This window comes from Ciconia boyciana, chromosome 1, assembly GCF_034638445.1.
Source record: "Ciconia boyciana chromosome 1, ASM3463844v1, whole genome shotgun sequence".
Classification (NCBI taxonomy): Eukaryota; Metazoa; Chordata; class Aves; order Ciconiiformes; family Ciconiidae; genus Ciconia; species Ciconia boyciana.
In genome coordinates, this window is record NC_132934.1 from 128,798,561 (window position 1) to 128,821,496 (window position 22,936).

The 22,936-nt window shown below is 37.8% G+C and overlaps 1 protein-coding gene across 8 annotated transcripts in view; it reads left to right on the forward strand.

Moving 5' to 3' along the window:
• The window catches only part of TAB3 (TGF-beta activated kinase 1 (MAP3K7) binding protein 3), a 44,672-nt gene extending 22,328 nt beyond the window's left edge, over positions 1 to 22,344 (forward strand). For 2 of the 8 annotated variants that reach the window (XM_072848451.1, XM_072848440.1), the window contains 6 exons: positions 5,653 to 5,841; positions 8,862 to 10,314; positions 13,419 to 13,579; positions 16,858 to 16,951; positions 18,313 to 18,396; positions 21,420 to 22,344. In XM_072848451.1, the coding sequence (XP_072704552.1) occupies positions 5,740 to 5,841; positions 8,862 to 10,314; positions 13,419 to 13,579; positions 16,858 to 16,951; positions 18,313 to 18,396; positions 21,420 to 21,568 (2,043 nt within the window). In that variant the 5' untranslated portion in view covers positions 5,653 to 5,739 and the 3' untranslated portion in view covers positions 21,569 to 22,344. Of the gene's footprint in view, positions 1 to 2,527; positions 2,580 to 4,932; positions 5,037 to 5,652; positions 5,842 to 8,861; positions 10,315 to 13,418; positions 13,591 to 16,857; positions 16,952 to 18,312; positions 18,397 to 21,419 lie in introns of those variants that run through there. The other 6 variants (XM_072848477.1, XM_072848487.1, XM_072848495.1 and 3 more) reach the window with 6 other exon arrangements.
• Positions 22,345 to 22,936: the final 592 nt, after the last annotated feature.

A 22,936-nucleotide genomic window follows, 5' to 3' on the forward strand; every position in this document is an offset into this window, starting at 1 on the left:
CCCAAGATTTTTTGTTTTTATTCCCACATAGTAATAAATGCTTTGGACTAGTTGCTGAATTTGAGTGCTGAAGCTGGAATAGGTGATATTTTACATTTGTGAGAGGTGGAATGTTTTCACTGTTTTTCTTGGGCCATAGGGTTTAATAAAGATACTTCTAGTAAGTAGGCTAATCTTTTAAATGCAGGTTAAATCTTTGTTTGTGTTATAGTAGTACAATGAAATAATTTTCACAGTTGAAAAAATAATAGATTATTTGGAGAATCTGTTATGTACTGTGCCTGGTAAAGGAGAACACTGTAGTTCAGTACCTGGATGACTTTTTGGTAGGATTATTTCCATACTAGAAGATGTCTTGAATTTAGGAATCTAGAAGTAAGTAGTTATGAAACATGAACATCCTAATACATGTTATTGATAGGCAACTAATTTTTTTCAATTATATGTAAAAAGTTGTGATCTATATAAAACTTTTTTTACTTCATAAGCACTCTGTGTACTCTGCTGTATAGTTTAGTAACATTACTTTGCAGAGCAAGTCTAGTACTGCTCGTTCTTTTGTGCTTCGAGCATGAATGGTCTGTGTTCTTCTAAAAGGCTTTTAGACTAGAGCAGATTTTTTTTCAAAAAGATGGAATAACTTATTCTTGAGACCAACTTCAGCAAAACAAGTAAATAGGAAAAATGCAATGACAAAACTGAAAAAGTAATTTCAAGAACTGTAGCTAACATGACCAAATGAAGAGAAACGTCTCATGGATTGAAATTACCTCAAGAAGGAATGTGATTCATATGATGCATTCACAACTTCTTTCCATTTAATAAATAAATTTAGAACAAAAGATTTAAAATGTCACTCAGATTGTCACTCATGCTGTGCAGCCAGTTAGTCTAGCATGGCTTTGAAAAAAAAATGGCGTGTTTTAGTAAAGCGATTACAAATGAGTGTTAAGCTTTTATTATTGTTCTTCCATTTAAAAAACATCTTTTTTTTTTTTTTTGGACATGATCTCATTTTTATTTACCTTGCCGTTTTTGGTGAAAGTAAAATTCTGTACTTATCTAGATTAATGAAACGGAATTTTAGAATTTTGTATCTTTTTCTGCTGCCTCAGTTCCTGTCCTCACTTTTCACAGTTCTCCCTCTATCCACTGCCAGAGAAGTAAGGAAAGTTCCAGTTCAGCGAGTGTATTCAGACTGTTACTGCTCTTCTGTTTGGTTCAGAACAGGAATAAAGTTCTGAGTAGCACTGATATCAGTGTTACTCAGAAGTTTTACACCTAAATGCCAGTAGCAAATATAAACAGAAGTGAGTTGTTGGTATTGGCAGATGGTATTTAAACATATAGCAATTAGGAGTTACTGTCATGAGTTTGGATTGTATAACTGTTCATTGGATTTTCTACTTCATATTTACTGCAAATGAGTTCAAATCTCTCTAAAGTCACACTCACTTCTGCTTGGTGGAGATGTTATATATGTTCATTTTTCTTTCAGCTTACTGATTTGTGTTAATATTAATTTTGTTCTTTCTGTTCTGAAGATTCCATAATTAAGAAGCTGATATTGTTTTACTGTTTTGTCCACCTAAATTTCACAGTATCTTCATACTCCAGTACCTGCAATGTTTAGACAGAATAGAGTATCCAGCTTTGCTAGCTTTCCCTGAATCCTGTTCTATCTCTTGGCTAAAAGTCTGTCAGTCCCGTGCAAGTGTTCGAAGGAATTGCCCTAAAGAAATTCCTACTGTATTTATAAATCTGAAGGCCAAAATTTATCTTCAACACTTCAATCAATCAGAGATGAACAAGGAGGAAAAAAAAATAGATTAATTTACAAATATTGGGTTGAGTTTGTTGATGCCATTCAATAAATCCACTTCTCATCTGTAGGTGTCAGCATGCATTTGATTAGAAGTCAGGACAATGAAATTTAAGAATTATATTTGTGTAGTATTCAGAGGAAAAATTGAGGTTCTTTACCTGACTGTATTTAAATCCGTCTGTGTTTTCTCATCCTTGTAATCTAAAGATTTAAATAATCTTTTAAGATGAAAGAATTTACATAAAACATATAGAAGCAGGATGCTTTTGAGGTGTTGCTTTTATAAACGGATTTGTTTGTTATTGTGTTTTGTCTTGTTTTTTTGGTCTTATCCTTCAAGGCCCAACTGCTGTTGTTATAAAACTATTAACAATTAACTTTAAATTGATGAGGCCTGGGAAACTGTCTTCCAGGTAACCTGTTTTCTGGAAATTAACTCAGGAATTATTTTAGTTGCTGCATATATTGTAATTGCATAAGTGCACACCAATACATAATTTATAAACTTCCAGATAGTATGTATTGACCTGATTTATTTTTCAATTGGATCTCTTTACTGATGATTCATGTATCTTCATTTTAGGTGATTTAGTGCTTCAAAAATAACAGTAGTGAAATGGATTTCCTTCTGTATATATTTGAACACATCTGTGAGGAGTATCAAGAATATAGTAATTCTACTTTTTTTATTCATTCTTTCAGAAAAGAGGCATCAGTTGATTGGTGGAACTGTTGACTTTTCTTAACTTACAAGGTACACAAATGGCTTAAAGGAAAGACGATTACATTTAAGATACTGTTTTCCTTGGGCATGTAAAAGGTGTGAAAAATTGATTAGTGTACTTGTTTAGGACTTGAGTCATGCTTTGCATAATCCCCAAGATTCACTAGTGGCTCCTGAGGTCATCTCTGTGTGTTAACACAGCAGGACCAATTCTGCAACAATATGCTTTGGTTTTGCCATTCCAACTGCCGTGTATGTAGCAATGTTAATTTATTCCATCAATTATAAGTCTGGTAGTGTAGTACACCTCGGCATGTCCCTTAGCCTGTGAAATGCTGTGAAAGAAAGACGCTCTGAAGGATTGCTTTCTAGTCTCTTGTGGCTTAGTAAGAGCTCTTGTTGTCTAAGCATCTTAGCTGTGTAGTCTGCACTGTAAACTCTTGGCTCTCTGAACAACTTGCTTCTCTACCTGCTTCCCATGTTGTTCCACAGCACCAGGCAAGTATTGTATTCCAGCCAGTTTGTGCCTGCTTAGAGTGGAAAATGTGCAGTTGGTTGTAGGCAGGTCAAGCAGAATAGGCAGGACAACATGCTGGGCTCCTAGATATGGCAGTAGTGAGTTTTGTGGTATTGGCTGAAAAATAATAAATTTCCACAGTAGTGTAGCCATGGAATCCAAGGAGTGGATGATTGTGTGTTCATGCTTCTCAGGACAATTATTTCAGGTTTCTTGTAGACTGTTGAAGGCTATCTGTGTAACTGTAAAGGCTAGAAGCTTCAACTCTTCCAAATGAGAATGGAAATTTCCGTTATCCATTATTTGTGTTTAGAAGAGAACTCTGTGATAAAATTCATAGTTGGCCAATAACTGCCAATTACTTTGAGTGTTACACCTCTACTCACCACACATACTCAGGAAGTGTTAGAAAAACATCAAAGAAATTATTAATTTAGATTATTATAAAAGCTTTGTAGAAAAATATTGTATGTATTGATGATGGATCTCCAGTCTGCTCACCTATGTTACATTTTAATTTGCGTTTGGAGAGAAGTGATGCAAAGGGTTTTGCTCATGCAAATGAAATTCTTAAAATTATTATCTTCTATTTCAGATTTTCAGATACTGTCATTGTTATTCCACAGGGGTTTTAACTGCAATTTATTCTGGTAGGGTACTCCTCCATTACTGCACTTCATCCCCTGCCTCCTGGGAAAAGGAGAGTTGTCTAGAAACACATAGAGCTTGATTCCTGTCAGGTTTTCTTTGAGAATTCTTGTGGTGGTCTGCCTTTCAGAGTATGGTGTTTGTTTGTCATTTACAAAAAATAAGTTTTATAAAAGATCCCTTACTGTGAGTGTAGATACGAAGTTTCAGCTGGCTCTTGTAGTCCGTGGAAACTCGTTTCCTTTTAAAATAAAATGGGTCTGCAGCATTACTGCAGTGGACAGACCTGCTTTGTGATTATACAATGTAAGTTCATTGTAGTATTTCTTAAATCGCAGCAGGATAATTCAAGTATCTCACTGTTCTTTAAACTTGTCTCTTTTATCTTGAGAAAGTGTGATGTGACAAATACAGGGTACTAGAATATACCAGATATGACAGAGAGCAGCCCTTCCTCTAAGCATATGTGTCATTTAATGAATGCTAATGTCAGTTAAGAGCTGTCCACATACAAAGCAGCCAGATAGTGGAGTTTCTGTGACGGTGGTGCTTGTTGTTGTTTTGCCCCTTTTCAGAGGAAGGATGTACTATTTAGAAAGAGGTGAAAAAAGAAAGGCATGGTTATTAAATATTCAAAATAAAAAAAAAAAAAAAACCCAAAACACCAAAGCTTTTTTACCCTAAAGCTGACATTTTAGATTTCTTTGAAGGTATAAGTCCTATTTTCTTGCTGATTAAAACTAAGAGACTTTCTTAGGAAAGATACAGGAAACTGTTGGAGTTTATTAGTGCATAAAGGTATATGTATGTGCTGATCTGTTGTACTGCTCTAGACTGCTATTAGAAGTTGAGCTTCTGAAGTGAAAGCTGGCTGGAATGCCTATGCTATGTGCCACCCACAATTGCACTGAGGTTGAGATAAGCATGATTTAAACTTGGGACTTTGAGTAGCTAAAATATTACTTGAACAGTAACTGCTGGTATCTGACTTTCATTTCTGCTTTTGAACACAGCACTACATTCTCTGCAGTTAAGTATTCAACTGAGTAATCATGTTGGAAAGGCTTTTGAAGCTTAGCAATAATAGATGTGTTACAGGCGCTATGTCATGCACCACCTTCACGCAAAGTCTTTATGTATCTTAGACTTCATCTACCTTTTGATTACTGCTGTGATCATGAGCCACAAGTGAGAAAAGCATTTGTTGACTCAGACTGTATTTGCCTTCTAGTAGTCCTTGGGTATTGAAGTTCAGATGGAATCTTTTCGCTGTTGAATACAAGAATCCTGAAATGGATAGAGGGTTTCTTGTCACTAATCATGTTAGTATGAATATAATAGGTGCTTTACAAAAACCTTAAATAGATGCTTATCATAATCCTAAAAAGTACTTTTAAAATTCTGTTTAACTCTTCATGCTTCACAAAAATTGCTTCCAACTTCTTGGATTTGTAGTGATATAAAGGGGGAAGAGTTTAAGCCCTATTACTAGAGGAGTGTATTTGCATAATTGTGCTATTTAGTTTTCCAGCCTGTTATTTCTAGCATGTTGTAAATAACAAAGACATGCATGCTTTGTGATAACTTCACACTTTCCTACAAACTGTTCAGAATTTCACTGGGAGTAAATACGTAACAGTTCCATTTTATGCAGATCAGATTAAGTTATGCCTACATGGTACCACAATGGGACTGCGTAAAGACCTGAACTAGCATATTCCAATGAAATGCAATGTAGACATACCTGTGATATGTTAAGTGTTTTAATATTGGAATTTGAGACATGACGATTCCCACTCTTGTGTTTAAGCCATTGTCTCTCTTGATATCTAGATCTAAAAATGTAATACAGTAATTCTTTTACTCACGCAGCTGGGGAAGGACGAAAAGTTGTTGTGATGGCTTAAAAGATAGTTGATTGTGTCATCTTTCTTACAGAAAATGCCAGAAGCCTCAGAAGACCACAATCATTGGAAGGCCTGTTGACTTCCATTTTTTGGTAATCTGGAACATCATCAATCTGGCATGGCGCAGGGCAGTCAACAACTTGACATGCAGGTACTCCATGATCTCCGACAACGTTTCCCTGAGATACCTGAAGGGGTGGTATCTCAGTGCATGCTTCAGGTATGGTAAAGAGTTTTTAAGAGTTTAAGAGTCTGTGTGTTTTATTTTTGCAGTATGAAAATTCTTTTTAGTAGTATACATGGAGCATAGATTTTCATTCTTCTGGTTTTATTTTGAAAGGGTGGGAGACTCCACTACTTGCATTTTTGTCCTGTCTTTTATGTACAAAGATTTTATCATTCTTCACTTATGTTGGGGGGGGGGGGGGGGGGTCCACTGACTATTCTTCCTTGCCTATGCGACCTGTGACTGTATGCATACAGGGAATAAGGAGAGTGGCTAATGGGATGATTATTGATGATGACTACATAAATAACGTACATATACTGGAGGAGATTTTAGCAAACAATGACTCATTCTTCCAAGATAAGGAACTGGATTTAACTAGGAATCTAAAGGTTTTCTGTCCTCATGGCATATTTTTGCCACAGCTGTCCAAAGGTTTATTTTTACTTCTCTGTTTCCAAGTCAGGTGGCAGTTCTTTTTTTTTATTATTCTTTTCCATTTCTTCCTTCCACCTTCATCTAAAATCACAAATTGGAAGTGATAATAAGTGACCACACAGAATCATTTTTCAAAGTCGTAGTCATCTGGGAATACCTTCTGTTGTTAATGGGAAGATTTAGGAGTGGAATAGAAACATGTAAGGTCTGGTTTGGCCTTGTGTGGCCATGGCTAAGGTGGAACCCAATGTGATAAACTGCTGCATATGAAAGTAGCAAAGCTGTATTTGCATCCTACCTGTCCCTGGCATAAGAGTAGGTTTACTTATAACTGTGGCTGTAATTTTTGCATTGTGTGTCTTCTAAACCATACAAATACAAATGAATTGCTTTCAGACAAATGTAAAGCAGTGGAAGCCCTGCAATATAAAGCTTTACTTATCCTGAAAGTCATCTCTTCTGTACTGTTAAGTACATGATCCTTTTGGCAAACTATGTTTAAGTCATAGACATCTTTGAAAAAATTAAAGAACCCCTAATGCTGCAGAAGCATATGGTGTTCTATATCTATAATACGGTGTTCTGCCTAGCTAGTTAACATTACGTTGCAAATATCTGTCATTTTTTTAAGTGTAGAATTTGTTTCCAAACCCACTTTATATTTGTTTTAAGGTACATGAGCTGGTTTCCATTAACCTATTGCAATACATGCTCTAGATTTAAATCAGTGTGAGTTTTGGACCTATTAGAAACTGAGGGTCCTTTGAAATGACAAATATATTCCATACCCTAAGAAAATTAGATTAGGGCTTGTCCTGTCTACGTTCTCTCTACCTCCACCCTGATGAAGTGACCTAAGGAAGCTGAGGACCCTCTGAAGTCCTGTTTAGATGGCAAGTGGCTGATGGTAGCAGTTAACTTTTTTGAGACTGCTGTCTTGGCACTGTGGTGTGGTGGTTATTACAAGGTTTGGTTCCCACATGTTCTGGTTTTAAATTTTTCTGTGATACATCTGGATGTTCCCATTGACCATTGGGGTCTAGAAGGGGAGCTTGGCATGAAGGTGAAGTAGTCAGGGAGAAGTATCCATAGAGTGAGAGCAATACATAACTAAGTGGACTCTTCTGTCTTCTGTCATATTCAGTAGTAAGTCTTCATCTGAGAAGATGCTGAATATGTGTGTTCATCTGATAGTGAAATCGTATGAAATTTTGGGAAAGTCATCTTCACTTTAGTATTAAGACTGACTGGTCCTTTAGAAAAGAAATGTAACTGTGACTTTTCAACCAACTGGATAGGCTGTTGAAAATTGTACGCAAGGCCACATGAGTATTAATATGTATACAAGCTTTATATAGTGATAGTGTTTAATAATGGCTTAACTTCTATTTTAATGTATATTCCTTAGAATGGTAATCTAGCACACTAAGGAAGACGGGGGTGTATGTGTGTATATATAAATATGTACACACTTGTTCTGGTAGGAGGTGCTGTGTGTCACAGAAGGTACCAGTCTTGGATTACATGTAACAAAGTTAGGGTGCTGAGGGCCAGATGTAGTTGAACTTGACTTAAAGTGAATTTTTTTTTTCTTTAACTACTGTTTAAATTAAAAACTGAACCACAGCTGATACAGGATGTTGTATGAGAAACTGGGGAGAAAAAAAAAATAAATCCACAATCTGGAATACTTTCTAGTGATTTTACTCTTTTGGAAAAAGCTATCATTCATGTCGTTCTTTTAACAGGACTAGATTAAGCTAAAATGAGTGGAGAGGAGAAGGGAAAGGGAATTCCCCACTATACTTTTGATTTGATTCATAATTTTTTCTCTGTATAGTTTCAGCTGCTGGCACCCCAGAAAAAATCAAACATTTACAGGGGTTATTTGGTTTCCTCACTGATGTATGAATAAACCTTTTTTAGCCTTGAGTCTGAAATTCTTAAAGGCAGTTGAAATTATGTCAGAATTCTAAGGTGCTTTATGGAATTGCCAGTACTTTTTCAAGCAATACTTATTCCGACTTCATTTTTAAGCCACTAAACTCTGTCCTACCAAGAGAAGCTGGTTTAAAGTGTTGGGCTTTTAAACTTTCAGGTAAAGAGGAATACTCAGGTAAACAGTAAAATAAAGGTGAAAACAGTAAATACTCAGGTAAACATTAAAATATAATCTGTATTTTTGTTTTGACTTTCCAGAGTTTGCAATTTTGATCTAGTTTAATTTGATTTGTGGTGTTATTAGAAGTAGTTAATTTTACATACCTGTTCCTTGTAGAAGATGCCAAGAGTTCTAACCATTGCTTTCCCCAAAACTGGACTTGATTTTTTAATATGTCATACTGTAGCTAGTGTTACCATAGCATTTGGCTAGATGCAATGTGAGCTATGTACTACTTGCATACTCTGACCAAGTAGGTATTACATATATTTCAAAATTCATGTCTGTGAAATGTTATCCCTAGTTACGTTCAAGCTAGGCTTGATTGCAGCTTCAGTTGAATGCTCGTTGAATGCTGAGCAGTGGCTTTTTCTTTTGCTATTTGACAATAATAGGTGTCCATTCTTACTCCTAGAACAACAACAACCTAGATGCCTGTTGTCGAGCCCTCGCACAGGAGAGCAACAAATACTTATATATGGAGTACCACAGCCCTGATGACACCAGAATGAATAGAAATAGCCTTTTGCACATTAATCTGGGTATTCATCCTCATACCAGCTATCATGCAGGGGATGGAGCTCAACTTAATGGTGGTCGTACACTGGTACACAGTTCAAGTGATGGACATATTGATCCACAACGCACAGCAGGTAAACAGCTGATATGCTTAGTTCAAGAACCACATTCTGCTCCCGCTGTTGTGGCAGCTTCTCCTAGTTACAATCCATTTTTCATGAATGACCAGAATAGAAATGCAGCTACTCCTCCTCCACAGCCACCTCCACAGCCATCTTCCATACAACCAGGAATGAACACGTCTGCTATGCAAGGCCCTCCTCCCACATATATGCACATACCTCGGTACAGTACAAATCCCATTACTGTTACAGTATCACAAAACCTCCCCTCTGGACAGAGTGTACCCAGAGCTCTACAAATTCTTCCACAGATTCCAAGCAATCTTTATGGGACTCCTGGCTCTATTTATATAAGACAAACATCTCAAAGTTCTTCAGGACGACAGACTCCTCAGAATACACAGTGGCATTCATCGCCACAGGGCCCAGTTCCACATTATACTCCCCATCCTCTACCTGTGTATCCACATCAACAGAACTACCAACCTTCTCAGTATTCTCCTAAACAACCCCAGATCCCTCAGTCAGCTTTTCGATCACCACCGGCATCCCAGTGTCCCTCTCCCTTTGGCTCTCCTCAGCACCAAGTTCAACCTCCTCAGTTGAGTCACCAGAGTTCACATGTTTTCATGCCTCCTAGTCCTTCAACTGTCCCACCCCATCCATATCAGCAAGCATCCCAGACTTTCCAAAAGCAAGGCAGTCACTCTGTATCATATCTTCCTCCTTTTGCTGGACCTAGTTTATCCAAAGGTTCCATGAATAAAATAGAAATTACAGTTGAGCCACCGCAAAGACCTGGGACTGCAGTGAACAGAAGTCCTTCACCAATAAGTAATCAACCATCTCAACGAAACCAGCACCCGTTGTATGCACCCACTACTCCTCCTTCAAGCTCTCCATCAAGAGGTATGTCGGGTCAACCCAAACCTCCATTTAGTGTTAATCCAGTATATATTACCTACACTCAACCAACTGGACCTACAGGTGCACCAACACAGTCTCCTCGGGTAATGGTATCTCAGCCAAACCCAACCATTTTTAAAATCACAGTAGGTCGAGCACCGACTGAGAATCTTTTAAATTTAGTGGACCAAGAAGAGCGTTCTGCAGCACCAGAACCTATTCAGCCTATTTCTGTAATCCCAGGATCTGGAGGAGAAAAAGGAAGCCATAAGTATCAGAGAAGTTCTAGTTCTGGATCAGACGACTATGCTTACACTCAAGGTAAATGCTTCACCCTGCAAATTGTATTATTGTAAAATGCATTTTCAGCTTGATTTTGTTACTTACGGAGAATTTTTCAAGCTGTACAGAGAAGAATAGAACTTGCACCAAAAATCATCTAATGAGAGAGTTTGTTCTGATTTTTAAAAAATGTTGCCAAATTTTAGTCTCATACATAAAGAATTTCTGAGGTTCTTAAAGTTGCTATGCTTTTGATGTTAGGGGAATTTCTTAAAAGAAAAGACTGCAGCTAACAAGAGTAAGTGGTTTGTTCATATACTGTATGTCCGGTTTGTAAATTCTGCGTTGAAGAACCGTGTCATAAATTTACATGTGGATTTTATTACTCTTTTGTATTTGTGCCATACTCGGGTGCTTTATGAAACCTGAAGCACTAACTTCTGCAGGGAATTTGAATCCCATTTATTTGGTTTAGATTGAAGAGTATTAAGTGAAAGAGGAGAGGTGGGATTGCAGCTAAAATTACTTAAGGTGTCAATACAAATCAAACCTTTGTTTTGAAAGTATTAAAATAATTATTTTGAGGAACTTAATCAAAAGTTCACTTCTTCCACTTAGAATTTTCAAAGAGGAGGAAGAGGTTGGCAGAAACATTTTAGGTTGTGTGTTCTACTGCATAGGGATAAAACATATTTAGTCTTAATGCCACGCATAAATGAAGAATTAAGTAATTTAGTAAAAAAAAAAAAGGTGAAATCTAACCTTTAGCTGAAGACTGCTTTTCTCATAGTAATCTGCTTTATAGATTTGAAACATTTAAAATTGAGCAAATTAATCAGTCTGCAAGCATTCAAACCAATCATTTGGGGTAATGACAGAATGATAATCAGAAGCAATTTTTTAAAGAATGTGCTTTGTTTCTGGATTTGTGTTTGGAAAATAGTTCTCCATTGCTCCTTTTAGCCTTCCTTTCACTTTAGAGAGCTGAAATAATGGTTATAATGCTGCCTTGTAGTTCTTGATTTTTTTGGTTTTTTTATTTCACTTTGTGTCTTTTCAGCTATTCTAACTTGTCAACAAAGATCTGTTCTGTACCTGGTAGACTCAATTAGAAATGTTATTTAGAGAGAATGAACATTAGTAGGTTTGTAACTCCTAGGCCATATGCTTTGTTTGGTAGTGTTCCTATTACATTAGGACAATCTTCGTTAAAGATTGTCAGTTATGTGAGAAAACTATAAGTAGCTTCACATACCTGAGAAACATATTCTGAAGTGTAGAAATCTGGTTTTGCCTTTGTATCTTTGACTAGATTTGTGTATTTGGAAAACAAAACCAATAAAACTAGTTAGTATATGCTTTTTGGGGCATCTGCTTTTGTGGTAATACCTACCACAGCTGGGACTTTATTATAGCCTTTGGTATAGCTGTACTCTGAACTCTTGATATAAATAAATTGTAGAAGAATAAAACTTATATTCTTTACTATCACAAAGGAGTCCTAAAGAAGAGTATATTTAACAGCTTAATATAGGGAACAAGTTTATTTAATTTTCTTTTGAATATGAACCATTTTGTAAAGTGTTACCAAAAATCCATTCTGGTGTCTGTACTTCCACTGTTTCTTTGTAGCGTGAGTCATGTTTGAGTTGTACTAGAGTATAATGCAAAGCTATGTAATGTAGTCATATCGGATGTTAAATTGGAGGAGTCACACAAAGACAAGGTTTAATAGTAATAGTGGAAAATCATACAGCCTGGTATCTGTACTTTTTTTTTTTAGGTTTTGTAATCTCTTAAACTCTACTTGGATGACTTATGACTTATGAATTGGTGGATCCATACAAAATCCAAAGTACAGTGCTACTTTTTTGCACAGAATACTGACATCTGATGATAAACACTGTCATTTTTATGCTCCTGACTCTTTTTTATCCTCCCCCAGTCAGCTGTGTCTTATTGTTGCTTATTTTTCTTTTTTTTTTTAGCTAGTATGCAGATATTCTTGAGATAATATGTGTTTTTTCTTTGCCTGTGTTGGATAGGGGTGAAGAAAAGGACAGGTGCTGGCTGGTGCTTTGTATGAATTAGCATTTTGCAGATTCTACAACATCTTCATACATTTGAACAGTTTGCTGGAACATTGTTGTATGAGTGGTGTGCTTGAATACCCACAGCAAATTTCTCTTATTTTTCTCTGTCCTAATAGACCTTAATTGGGTAAAAACAGCCAGATAAGAAAGTGCTAAGCATCACACTAATTAACTTGGCCAGTTTTGCACGATGATGAAATACTGACAAACGCTCTTCCTGCAGAAACTGAATATTATTTTCTAGCTAGTCAGTATTCTTTCTGTGGCTGCTCTGGGAGCCCAACATCAGTTTGTGTCTGACTGTCATAAATTTCAGTACCATGACAAAAATATGAGAGAATGATTAATAGCAGAGAGAGGTTAGAGGACAGTGAATGAGCTCTATTGTAGAATTAAAGACTCTGAAGCACCTGAGCTGCCCCCACTTCTTAATTTTTTGGATTCTCTAGTCTGTTTTATCGAAGTTCTATAGTTTTGCCTTTGAGCACTGGTCAACTTATAGTATTGAGAATTACAGTACTCTCTGAAAAGCTAAGACTACTTAAAGTTATTATAGCATAATCTGTAATAGCAGTGAAAAAAATTCAGGACTGACATTTGGCTAATGTCTCAAGGCTAGTGTGTCAGCTGCTATTGAGCAGCAGATATGAAGTGTGTGTTACCTTCTGATCTTACCTCTGGTATTTTTTTTTTTTGTCAGTACAGTATTAATATAACTAGGTTGCTGTTTCATCCTGAGAAGCTGTCTCCTTGTACAGGTGCCTTTGTATTTTTGAGATGAGAAAGACCAAATGCAAATAAAGAAGCTCTGACCAAAATGGTAATATCAACTTCAAGTTACTGTCTAAAATGTGTTTTTTATTCTGGAAGAACTTATTCTAAATTGTAGTTCATTTGGCATGAAAGCATCTTCACACTGATATTTGGCTGCATGTTTATGATCACTTTTTTTTTCCAGAAAGGTCACTCATGAATCTTACGCATAAGTTAAGAATTGCATTTTCCAGGTTTTTGTGTGTTAGTAACTATTTCTTCCATGTAAAACATTAGCCTTGCTGTTACATCAACGAGCAAGGATGGAGAGATTAGCAAAGGAACTGAAGCTTGAGAAAGAAGAGCTCGAACGCCTGAAAGCTGAAGTCAATGGTATGGAGCATGATCTAATGCAGAGACGGCTTCGAAGAGTTAGCTGTACAACTGCAATTCCAACAGTAAGCAATTTGTTAGTATTTTAATTCAAGATACCAATTTATTTTTTCTGTTTTCATGAACTAAAGTATTATACCAAAAAAAATGTTTTGGGGTATAAAATATTCAGTCTCTGGAGATGATTTTTTTTGTAAGTTCTTGGCTTGTCGTAAGCCAGTTCTTATAATTTAAGAAACAGATACGTGTCAAGCTTTCTCAGTGTTCACAACAGAATTTCTGAAACTTGTATACATGTGCTTTTCTGGACCACAGAACTGAATAGATAGTTACTTTCCTAAGAACCTATAAAAGTGTATGTCCAAGTCTATTTAAGAGCCCGAGCCACATACAGCTTGGTGTTCATGCAGCAAGGTTTCACATTTTTTTTAAAAGGTATTTTGTTATAGTGACGTATTTTGTTGTTTGAGTAGTTGCATCTCCTAGACAATCTATTTCCCATTTGGTATGTGCAGGATGTGCCAAGTAACTTCACTGGCAGTGTTGACTTAAATAGTTGGCACCTCTCTCTCCTCTTTTCCTGGTTGATTCTTCCTATCTGTTTGACTTACAGCTGCAAGTGACTCTATCCAAAACATCCGTAAGGCTCTGATAAGAGAATTCATCTGACTGAAATATAACTTCCACTTTGTGCAGTTGTGAGCCTGAACTGATTTGGCTAACTCGCTGTGTTGACATAGACAATGCATACAGATGTAGGCTGGAAGGCATAGTAGGGGCTGTTAGCTGCCTAACTAGTATGGCTGCTGTATGTCTCTCCTGTCTTAGGGCAGCATTTGGCAGGTATGTTCCTGGGAGAAATACAGAGGCACTGTCTGAGTGTGCAAGGATGAGGTTAGGAAAGCCAAAGCCCAACCAGTGTTGAATCTGGCATAGGATGTCAAAGACAAAAAGAAGGGCTTCTATTAGTACATAGGTGACAAAAGCACGACTAAGCAAAAATGTGGGCCCATTGCTCAACAAGACCTGGTTACCTAGGACATGGAAAAGGCTGAGATACCGAATGCCTTCTTTGCCTCAGTCTTTACAGGCTTTCAGGAATCCTGAGTACCAGACACCCCAGGAAAAGTCTGGAGCAAGGAAGGTATACCCTTGATGGAAGAGGATCAGGTCAGGGAATACTTAAGCAAAGCAGACATACATGAGTTCATGGTCCTGGATGGGATGCACCCATGAGTGCTGAGGGAGCTGGCAGATATCATTGCAAGGCCACTAGATAATCTTTGATTGATTATGGTGTTTGGGAGAAGCGTCCGAAGACTAGTGGAGGACAAATGTCACTCCTGTCTTCAAGAAGGAGGACCCAGGGAATTGCAGGCTGGTCAGCCTCACCTTGATCCCTGGGAAAGTGATGGAACAACTAATCCTGGAGACCATTTCCAGGCACATGAAGGACAAGGAAGTCATCAGCAGTAGTCAGCATGGATTCACCAAGGGGAAGTCAAGCTTGACCAATTTTATAAACTTCTAGGATGAAAAGACTGGCCTGGTAGATGAGGGGAGAGCAGTGGTGGTTGTCTGCCTGGACTTCGGTAAGGCTTTCAACATTGTCTCCTGTAAGATCTTCATAGAGAAGCTGATGAAGCATGGGCTGGATGAGCAGACAGTGAGGTGGACTGAAAACTGGCTGAACAGTCAGGCCAAGAGTGTGGTAGTCGGTGGCACAAAGTCTGGTTGGAGGCCAGTAACTAGCGGTGTACCACAGGGGTCAATAGTGGGTCTGATCCCATTTAACATCTTCCTTAATGATCTGGATGATGGGGCAGAGTGTACCCTTGGCAAGTTTGCTGATGACACAAAACTGGGAGAGTTGTGCTGCCATTCAGAGGGACCTCAACAAGCTGGAGAAATGGGCTGGCAGGAACCTCGTGCTATTCAGCTGGGGGAAGTACTAAGTCCTGCACTTGAGGAGGAACAACCCCATGCCCCAGTATAAGCTGGGGGCCGACCAGCTGGAAAGCAATTTTGCAGAAAGGCCCTGGTGGTCCTGGTGGAGACCAAGCTGAATATGAGCCAGCAATGTGGCAAAGAAAGCTAATGATACCCTGGACTGCGTTAGGAGTGTTGCCAGCAAGGGGAGAGAGGTTACCCTTCCCCTTTATTCAGCACTGGTGAGACCACACTTGGAGTATGGTGTCCAGGAGTAGGCTTCCCAGTACAAGAGAGACACATGGTCATACGGGAGAGTCCACTGAAGGGCCACAAAGATGATTAAGGGACTGGAGCATCTCTCCTGTAAGGACAGGCTGAGAGTTAGGACTCTTCAGCCTGGAGAAGAAAAGGTTCAGGGGGGATCTTACCAATATACATAAATACCTGAAGGGAGGGTGCAAAGAGGATGGAGCCAGTTCTTTCCACTGGTGCCCAGTGACAGGACCAGAGGCAGTGGGCACAAACTGAAACACAGGAGGGTCCCTCTGAACATCAGGAACCACTTTTTTATTGTGTGGTTGACTGAGCACTGGCACAGGTTACCCAGGGCGGTTGTGGAGTCCTCATTGACATTCGGAGATATTCAAACGCCATCTGGGCAGAGGGGTTGGTCCAGATGACCTCCAGAGGTCCCTTCCAACCTCAAACATTCTGTGATTTTTGTGACTCTGTGATGCTGGAATGTATCCTAGGATAGGGTAGTTATTGCTACATACATGTTAATAATCACTGCTGCTAGCATTAAGAACACTTTATATGCCAGTAACTTGGGGTTTCTTAATGATATGCAAATATATGGACTTAAATAACTGATTATTCTGTTAAGAATAATTACTGTCTTGCAGCATTGAACGATATTAATATACTGGGCTAGAAGGTTTGGCATGTTGGAACTCCTTGGGCTGATGCAAATAAATAAACCTCTGACCTTATTCAGTTATAATCGAGTAGTAATTAATGTGAACTGCAGCTTGTATTCTGTTTCCTGATCGTCTTGATGTAAACTCATGTAGCAAGTCTTCAATTCATACAGAATTTCATAAGGTGTATGGTTTTATAAACTTGAGCTCAGCTCTATCTTCTTCCTAATGAATTTTAATAATAAGTAACTTGTTCAGTTTTGTTGGTTTGGTTTGGTTTCCTCCTCAAATGCCAATAAAAGTATGTTTTTTGAGGGAATAAATTGGGTAGGGGGGATGGGACAGACAGTGGAATCTTGGCTATTTTTTTCAGTGCCTTATCTATACTTAGTTTCTAATAAAGCTGTTAACAAAGGTATAATAATGTTATGTCTATGTCAGATAAGATACTGACTTTCCCACAATTACTATTTTGGGTTGTTTCTTTCTAGCCTGAGGAAATGACCAGATTGAGAAGCCTCAACAGACAGCTCCAAATAAATGTTGACTGTACACTGAAAGAAGTTGATCTCCTTCAATCTAGAGGTATAGAATTGATAGGTTTTTTTAAAAAACATAATTTAAATATGGGCAGGAGAATTGCAGATGACACCAGGTTGGGTGGGAGTGTTGATCTGCTTGAGGGTAGGAAGGCTCTGCAGAGGGATCTGGAGAGGCTGGATCGATGGGCCAGGGTCAATTGTATGAGGTTCAACAAGGCCAAGTGCCTGGTCTTGCACTTGGGTCACAGCAACCCCATGCAACGCTACAGGCTTGGGGAAGAGTGGCTCAAAAGCTGCCCGGCAGAAAAGGACCTGGGGGCGTTGGTCGACAGCCGCCTGAATATGAGGCAGCAGTGTGGCCAAATATGAGCCAGCCGCCTGAATATGAGCCTGAAAGGAGGTTGTAGTGAGGTGGGGGTTGGTCTCTTCTCCCAGGTCACAAGTGATAGGACGAGAGAAAATGGCCTCAAGTTGCACCAAGGGAGGTTTAGATTGGATATTAGGAAAAAACTTCACTGAAAGGGTTATCAAGCATTGGAACAGGCTGCCCAGGGAAGTGGTTGAGTCACCATCCCTGGAGGTATTTAAAAGACGTTTGGATGAGGTGCTTTAGGGACGTGGTTTAGTGGTGGACTTGCCAGTGTTAGGTTAAGGGTTGGACTTGATGATCTTAAAGGTCTTTTCCAACCTAAATGATTCTATGATTCTAATATAGTGTGTGCTTACATGTGGATACTTGGACTCTTTAAAGTTCAATTTTGATTATCAATATCAACTTATCTCTAAAAGGTGTCTTTTTCAGTTGCAACCTGATAAATTTGACTTGCTAATATTTCTGTTGGCCAAGTTAAACTGCATTACTAAGAAAGTGGTGACTTAAGAGTGACTTTGTCAAGAGCAAATTTTTTTAAAAAAATACTTCTTAGTGAAGGTTCTTTACTTAAATTTTTAACTTTTTGCTAGCAAAGGCTCTGACCAAGTAATACAAAACAGATCTACAGGTTGCAACCAAGAAGTTGGCAAACAGAAATCTACTTAGGTCTTTAAAAATCCTCTTACTGCAACAGAAACTTGACATAAATACAATCAAATAGATTAGAATATGCATAGTCCTCCTTTTATACCAATAATGTGTCCTACGGAAAGCTTTGTTTTCACATATTTTTAAGGCAATGCAGAACATGGAGCTGGAGTTGATTCTTCAATGTGGGATTAGCCTGCTAAAAATTACTAGAATTGACACAAAACTGAAAATATGTGACAAAAGACTACTCAGGAAAAAGCTAATATATAATGTCATAACAAAAAGATGTGTAAAATCTGAAGCCTCTAGATGTTCATAACACTGGTATAGGCATGTTAATAACCTTGGAGTTACGCTTTCTTACTTTTCTTTTCTGACAGGGAACTTTGATCCGAAAGCCACATCTAACTTCTATGATAACATAGAGCCTGGTCCTGTTGTGCCACCAAAGCCATATAAAAAGGGTAGGTCAACAAGCAAGCATCAAGTTACCTAATCTGCATTGAGAAAGCTTTTTTTTATTTCCCCTTCTTTTTTTAAAAACCCCTGTGATGACAGGAAGCAATTCCGATTATTATAACTTTTCTCTATATATAAACCAAAACAGAACATTTTTATGTAAGTGCAGTAATCCTGGCTACAACTCGTTTTCCTCAGGCAGGTTGTTGCAAATGAATGTCCTGTTAATATGTTGTTTGTAAATACTGTTATTCACTATTAGAGAAAGAGTTGAGAGTATACAGACTTTTACGTGTTAACTTGAGCTTCCTAATTATGTTTTTTAAATACTTCTAGGTTAAAAACTCTGTCAGGTTTGTTTAGCAGTCTTCTAATACATGTTGTTAGGATTTTAGAGTTTAGTTGTTACCTTTTATGCAAGTTTAATTGGTCACAGCAGCTTTTTAAAATTTGCATTTATATTTTTAATTAAATTTTAACTTGACCAGTCACACTTTACCTATTTTTTGTGCAGAGTATGAATTTCACAGTAGCCCTGAAATCTTAGCACAGCGAGAGCTTCGGACATTTTAAGGACCAAGAGAGAACACGTTTCCTTACATTGGTCTAAAGAGATAACAGTGTCCCACTTGTACAGGTTCATTACTGGTTTCTAAAACTTTCTGTGCTAATTGTATAGTATCTAGGATTCATATCCAGTTGAGGACACTTTATGTAAGCACAGGAGCTATGTAGTCTCTCTTTTTGTCCAGTGGAGGTTCAGCCAGTACATCCCAGAGTGACTCAGCTCACTGTTGGCAGACACCTAGTGGCCATGTAGCTCGGTAGCTCTCTGAGCTCCACTACTGTTTAGTGATCATTTTGGAGCAGAATACTACCTTTTGTCTCAGGTATTTTTGGACCTTTTTTTCTTTTATTTCCTGAAATCTGTTAAAAGAATGGTTTCAAATGTTAGTGGAAGTTTTTAAACATTTCATATCTTTCTGCTGAAATAGCCAGTCTAGGATTCTGTGCTCTGATATAGAGAAAACAGAGGTCTTTTCTCTGAAAATTTTATGTGTGATAAGATTTATTATAATGTGTCTCCTCTTACTGTAACTAGCATGTACTAAAATGGTTAGTAGAAAAGAAGTCACTCTTCTGAATCAGTAATCATATAGTCTGCTTGAAAATTCAAATTTTGTGAATAGGTTCTAGTTGCTGATAAGCATTTCACAAAGGTTTTTGCAGTTGAATTTTGAATTCATATAAGGAAATTTTTCCCCCTCTTTTGAAGCAAGTATTTTACCCTTTCAGATAATAAAATGCTTAATATGTGGAAATTTTTAAAGAAAGAGGAGGCCAGGAACTACTGCTCGTGGTTCAAAAAACCTCCAATACTGGGACGCGTTCCCTGCGTAGGTGGTAGTGTCCAGGAAAGACAGTAGCAGCAGGTGAGCAGTGGCATGTAGGCAGCTGCCTGGATTCATGTTAAATAGCAGTGGTCACATGGTTGATTTAAGGCACTGCTACTTCATGATGCTTGAAGAGATTCTCTTAATTACACTAGCCTATTTGATTTATTATGTCAAAGCAAAATAACGTGCAAAACTTGCCTGAAGTAAGTGATTTTTATTTGGCAATTGGAAAGATAGTGTCTTGTAAGGATTTGTACGACTTTTATGACTAGCTTCCTGGTTTTGTCTGTCAACTTATTAGAGATCAGTTTTAGGGCTGGTGTACTGTATTCTGAGCTTGGCTTTTAACATGGAGCCATCAAAATATTTTTTTTTTTTCATGAAAAATTCCATTTCCTTAATATTCATCTGTTGAAGGCATGGGCAGACAGACAGGTATGGGCAGACAAGGGTCTGCTCAGTGCTGCTGCCTGGCTAGTCAACATGAATGCAGCCTAGTGCCCACACTACTTGCTTGCTTAGAAGGAATTCGTTGCGGCCAAGCACTGTTAATGTGGCTATGCAACTTCTGGACTGGAGCAGGTTTATGTCTAAGCAAGGAGATTACTTTTATTTTCTTTATGTCTTTGAAGACAAACCTAAGTACTATTTGCACTAACTTTGTCATCAGCCATCTGCTAGATTTCTTAGCAGATGACAGCAATGTGTGCACTTTAAATTACAAATTGCAGTCCTTTTTTACAACGTAAGTTCTCTTTTAATTAAGCTTTTCTACAGATGTTTGTTTAGCAGATGGGTATCTTAACCTTACCTTCTAGGTATGTGTGCTAATGTTGTTTCGAACATTAACATTTTGTAAAATGTTGTGTTTACACATTCTAGGAGTATTTGTCAACTTTTAGTAGATAACCTGAGGTCTTGAAGTGGTGGTGGGAGACATTGGAAAACCAAGTCTTTCCATGGTTTAATACCCATTGTATGATTTGCATACGTACTGATTTTATGAATGAAAACAGACTTGAGTGCTGCTTCATGTACACACATCCCTGCTGCAAAGCCATGAGGAAGAAAAACAATCATCTTGTTTTGAAACAGGCCTACCATTTTATTTTTATATTGTATTTTCTTCAGCCTGGATAAATGCTAGAAAAAGATGCAGAAAATATATCATCTGTCAGACTGTTTGAAGGAACTAAGTTAGAAGTAGGCTCACTTCAGGTAAAGTAGGGTTATTGGAATTTAGAATTTGGTAATAGACAGCTGTACGTAAACCTATGAAGTCATTCTTTAACAGAATGGTGTTGCAGTGCCAGTAACAAACTCTTCAGTATGTTTTAAGGTATTAAACCTTTAGCAGTATCAGTGACCTAACAGTGGTGACTGCTCTTTTTGTTTTTAATGTAGTATGGTTAAGTGACTCTCTACAGAAGTGAAATACTTCAAATATTCAGATTTCACAAACCGAATTAGAAGTGCTTTAGCAAAAGACCTTTAATGTTACCTAAGTGGAAAGGTTTCCATGTTCATTTTAAGACAGAACGTTTAATGAGGTGACAAACCAGCAGTATGACCTTGCCTATCATCCTTCTCTTCTGAAATAAGAAAAAATGTTTTCCTTTGGCTTTTTTTAGAGCATCAAAACAGCTCCAAACAGACTCCACGGACTCAGCCAAGAGATGAAGACTTTGAAGGAGCTCCATGGAATTGTGATAGCTGCACCTTTCTAAATCACCCAGCACTAAATCGCTGTGAGCAGTGTGAAATGCCACGATACACCTGAAAATCAGGAAGGGGCTGCATTGGGTTGAAAACAGGCTCTCAAGCCGACAGCTGTAGGAGAAGGAAACATGGGGAACCTTTCAGTCCATCTGCCCGGCCTTTGCCAGTCAACAATCTTCATATTGCAAGGGGTGGGAGTAATGTGTTAAGATGTTTCTGCTTGTGCTACACTAAAAATAAATAAATTAAGGGTGAAATTCTTTCTTATCCCATTGCAGTGAGCAAAGCAGAAAATGAAACCTGAAAATGTAAAAGGATTAATTTTGGGACGAATGTATACAGGAAAGCAAATAACTACTGGTGTTTAGTCCTGTGGTTATAGTAACTGCTTAGTGGCTCAAAAAAAAAAATACTGGGTTGGTTTTTTTTTTTTTAAATTATAGGACTCTTAGTAATGGTGTGAAATGTTACACTTAACCAGAAAAACTGAAGAGCCAGAGCTAACTTAACCTGGCCACAGCTAGCTGGAAAACAAAGGCTCCCTGTGCTTCTAGATTGTAAGCTACTGAAAAAGAAGACAGGTAAATGCAACAATAAATTTTGCCATGTATAAAAAAAACAAGGAGAAGGGTATTTGTAATTGCTGCTTTTTTTCAGGGTAACTTATGTCTACAAAAAATTGCTGTTTGAAATAGTAACCTAAGGTGACTAAATGAGATACCGTATGAGTGTTACAGAGAGTTTAATCAGAGGTAATTTTTTACAATCCCTTTTGCTTGTACAGTGCTCACCTGGCTGTGTCAACACTGGTAATAAACTAAGAATGAATTCTACCTTATTACAGATGAAAATACTGCTGCATGCTTTCATCAGGCTGTCGTGTTTCAAAGCTAAAAGTATGCTTTTATATACAACAATCTTCTAAGCCTGTGCTCTGTAGCAGCACAGTGACATATGCCAAACACAGACTACTCCAAATTTGGTTTGGAAGACTTGAGCTCAGCCATGGTTGTGTATGAGAAGAGTTTATACCCAGTTCCTTAGGCCTTTTCAGCTTCCAATTTGTGAAGAATTCATGATGTTTACAGCACAGAAGGTACTTTGTGCCCCAGTTCAAAGTTAGCTGAAAAATAATTAATCAATTAGCTCTTCAGTAAAGGTTTATTTGCACATTGTTAATAAACCAGCCTGTATAAAATAGCAGATGCCAGATCCTGAAAAATTACACACTGCATTCTTTTTATTTCGGTCAGGAAATATTTGCCGTAAGTTGAAGAACACAAGACTTGCAACTGAAAATCATACTGGTACTTTTATGCATATGATATACTGTATTATAAAGGTGATGTTCAATTTGTTTGAATGCTTCAGGTTGCTGTAATAAAGCACTCAATACTTGTGAAATCGAACTTGGGTTTGGGCAGCTGAG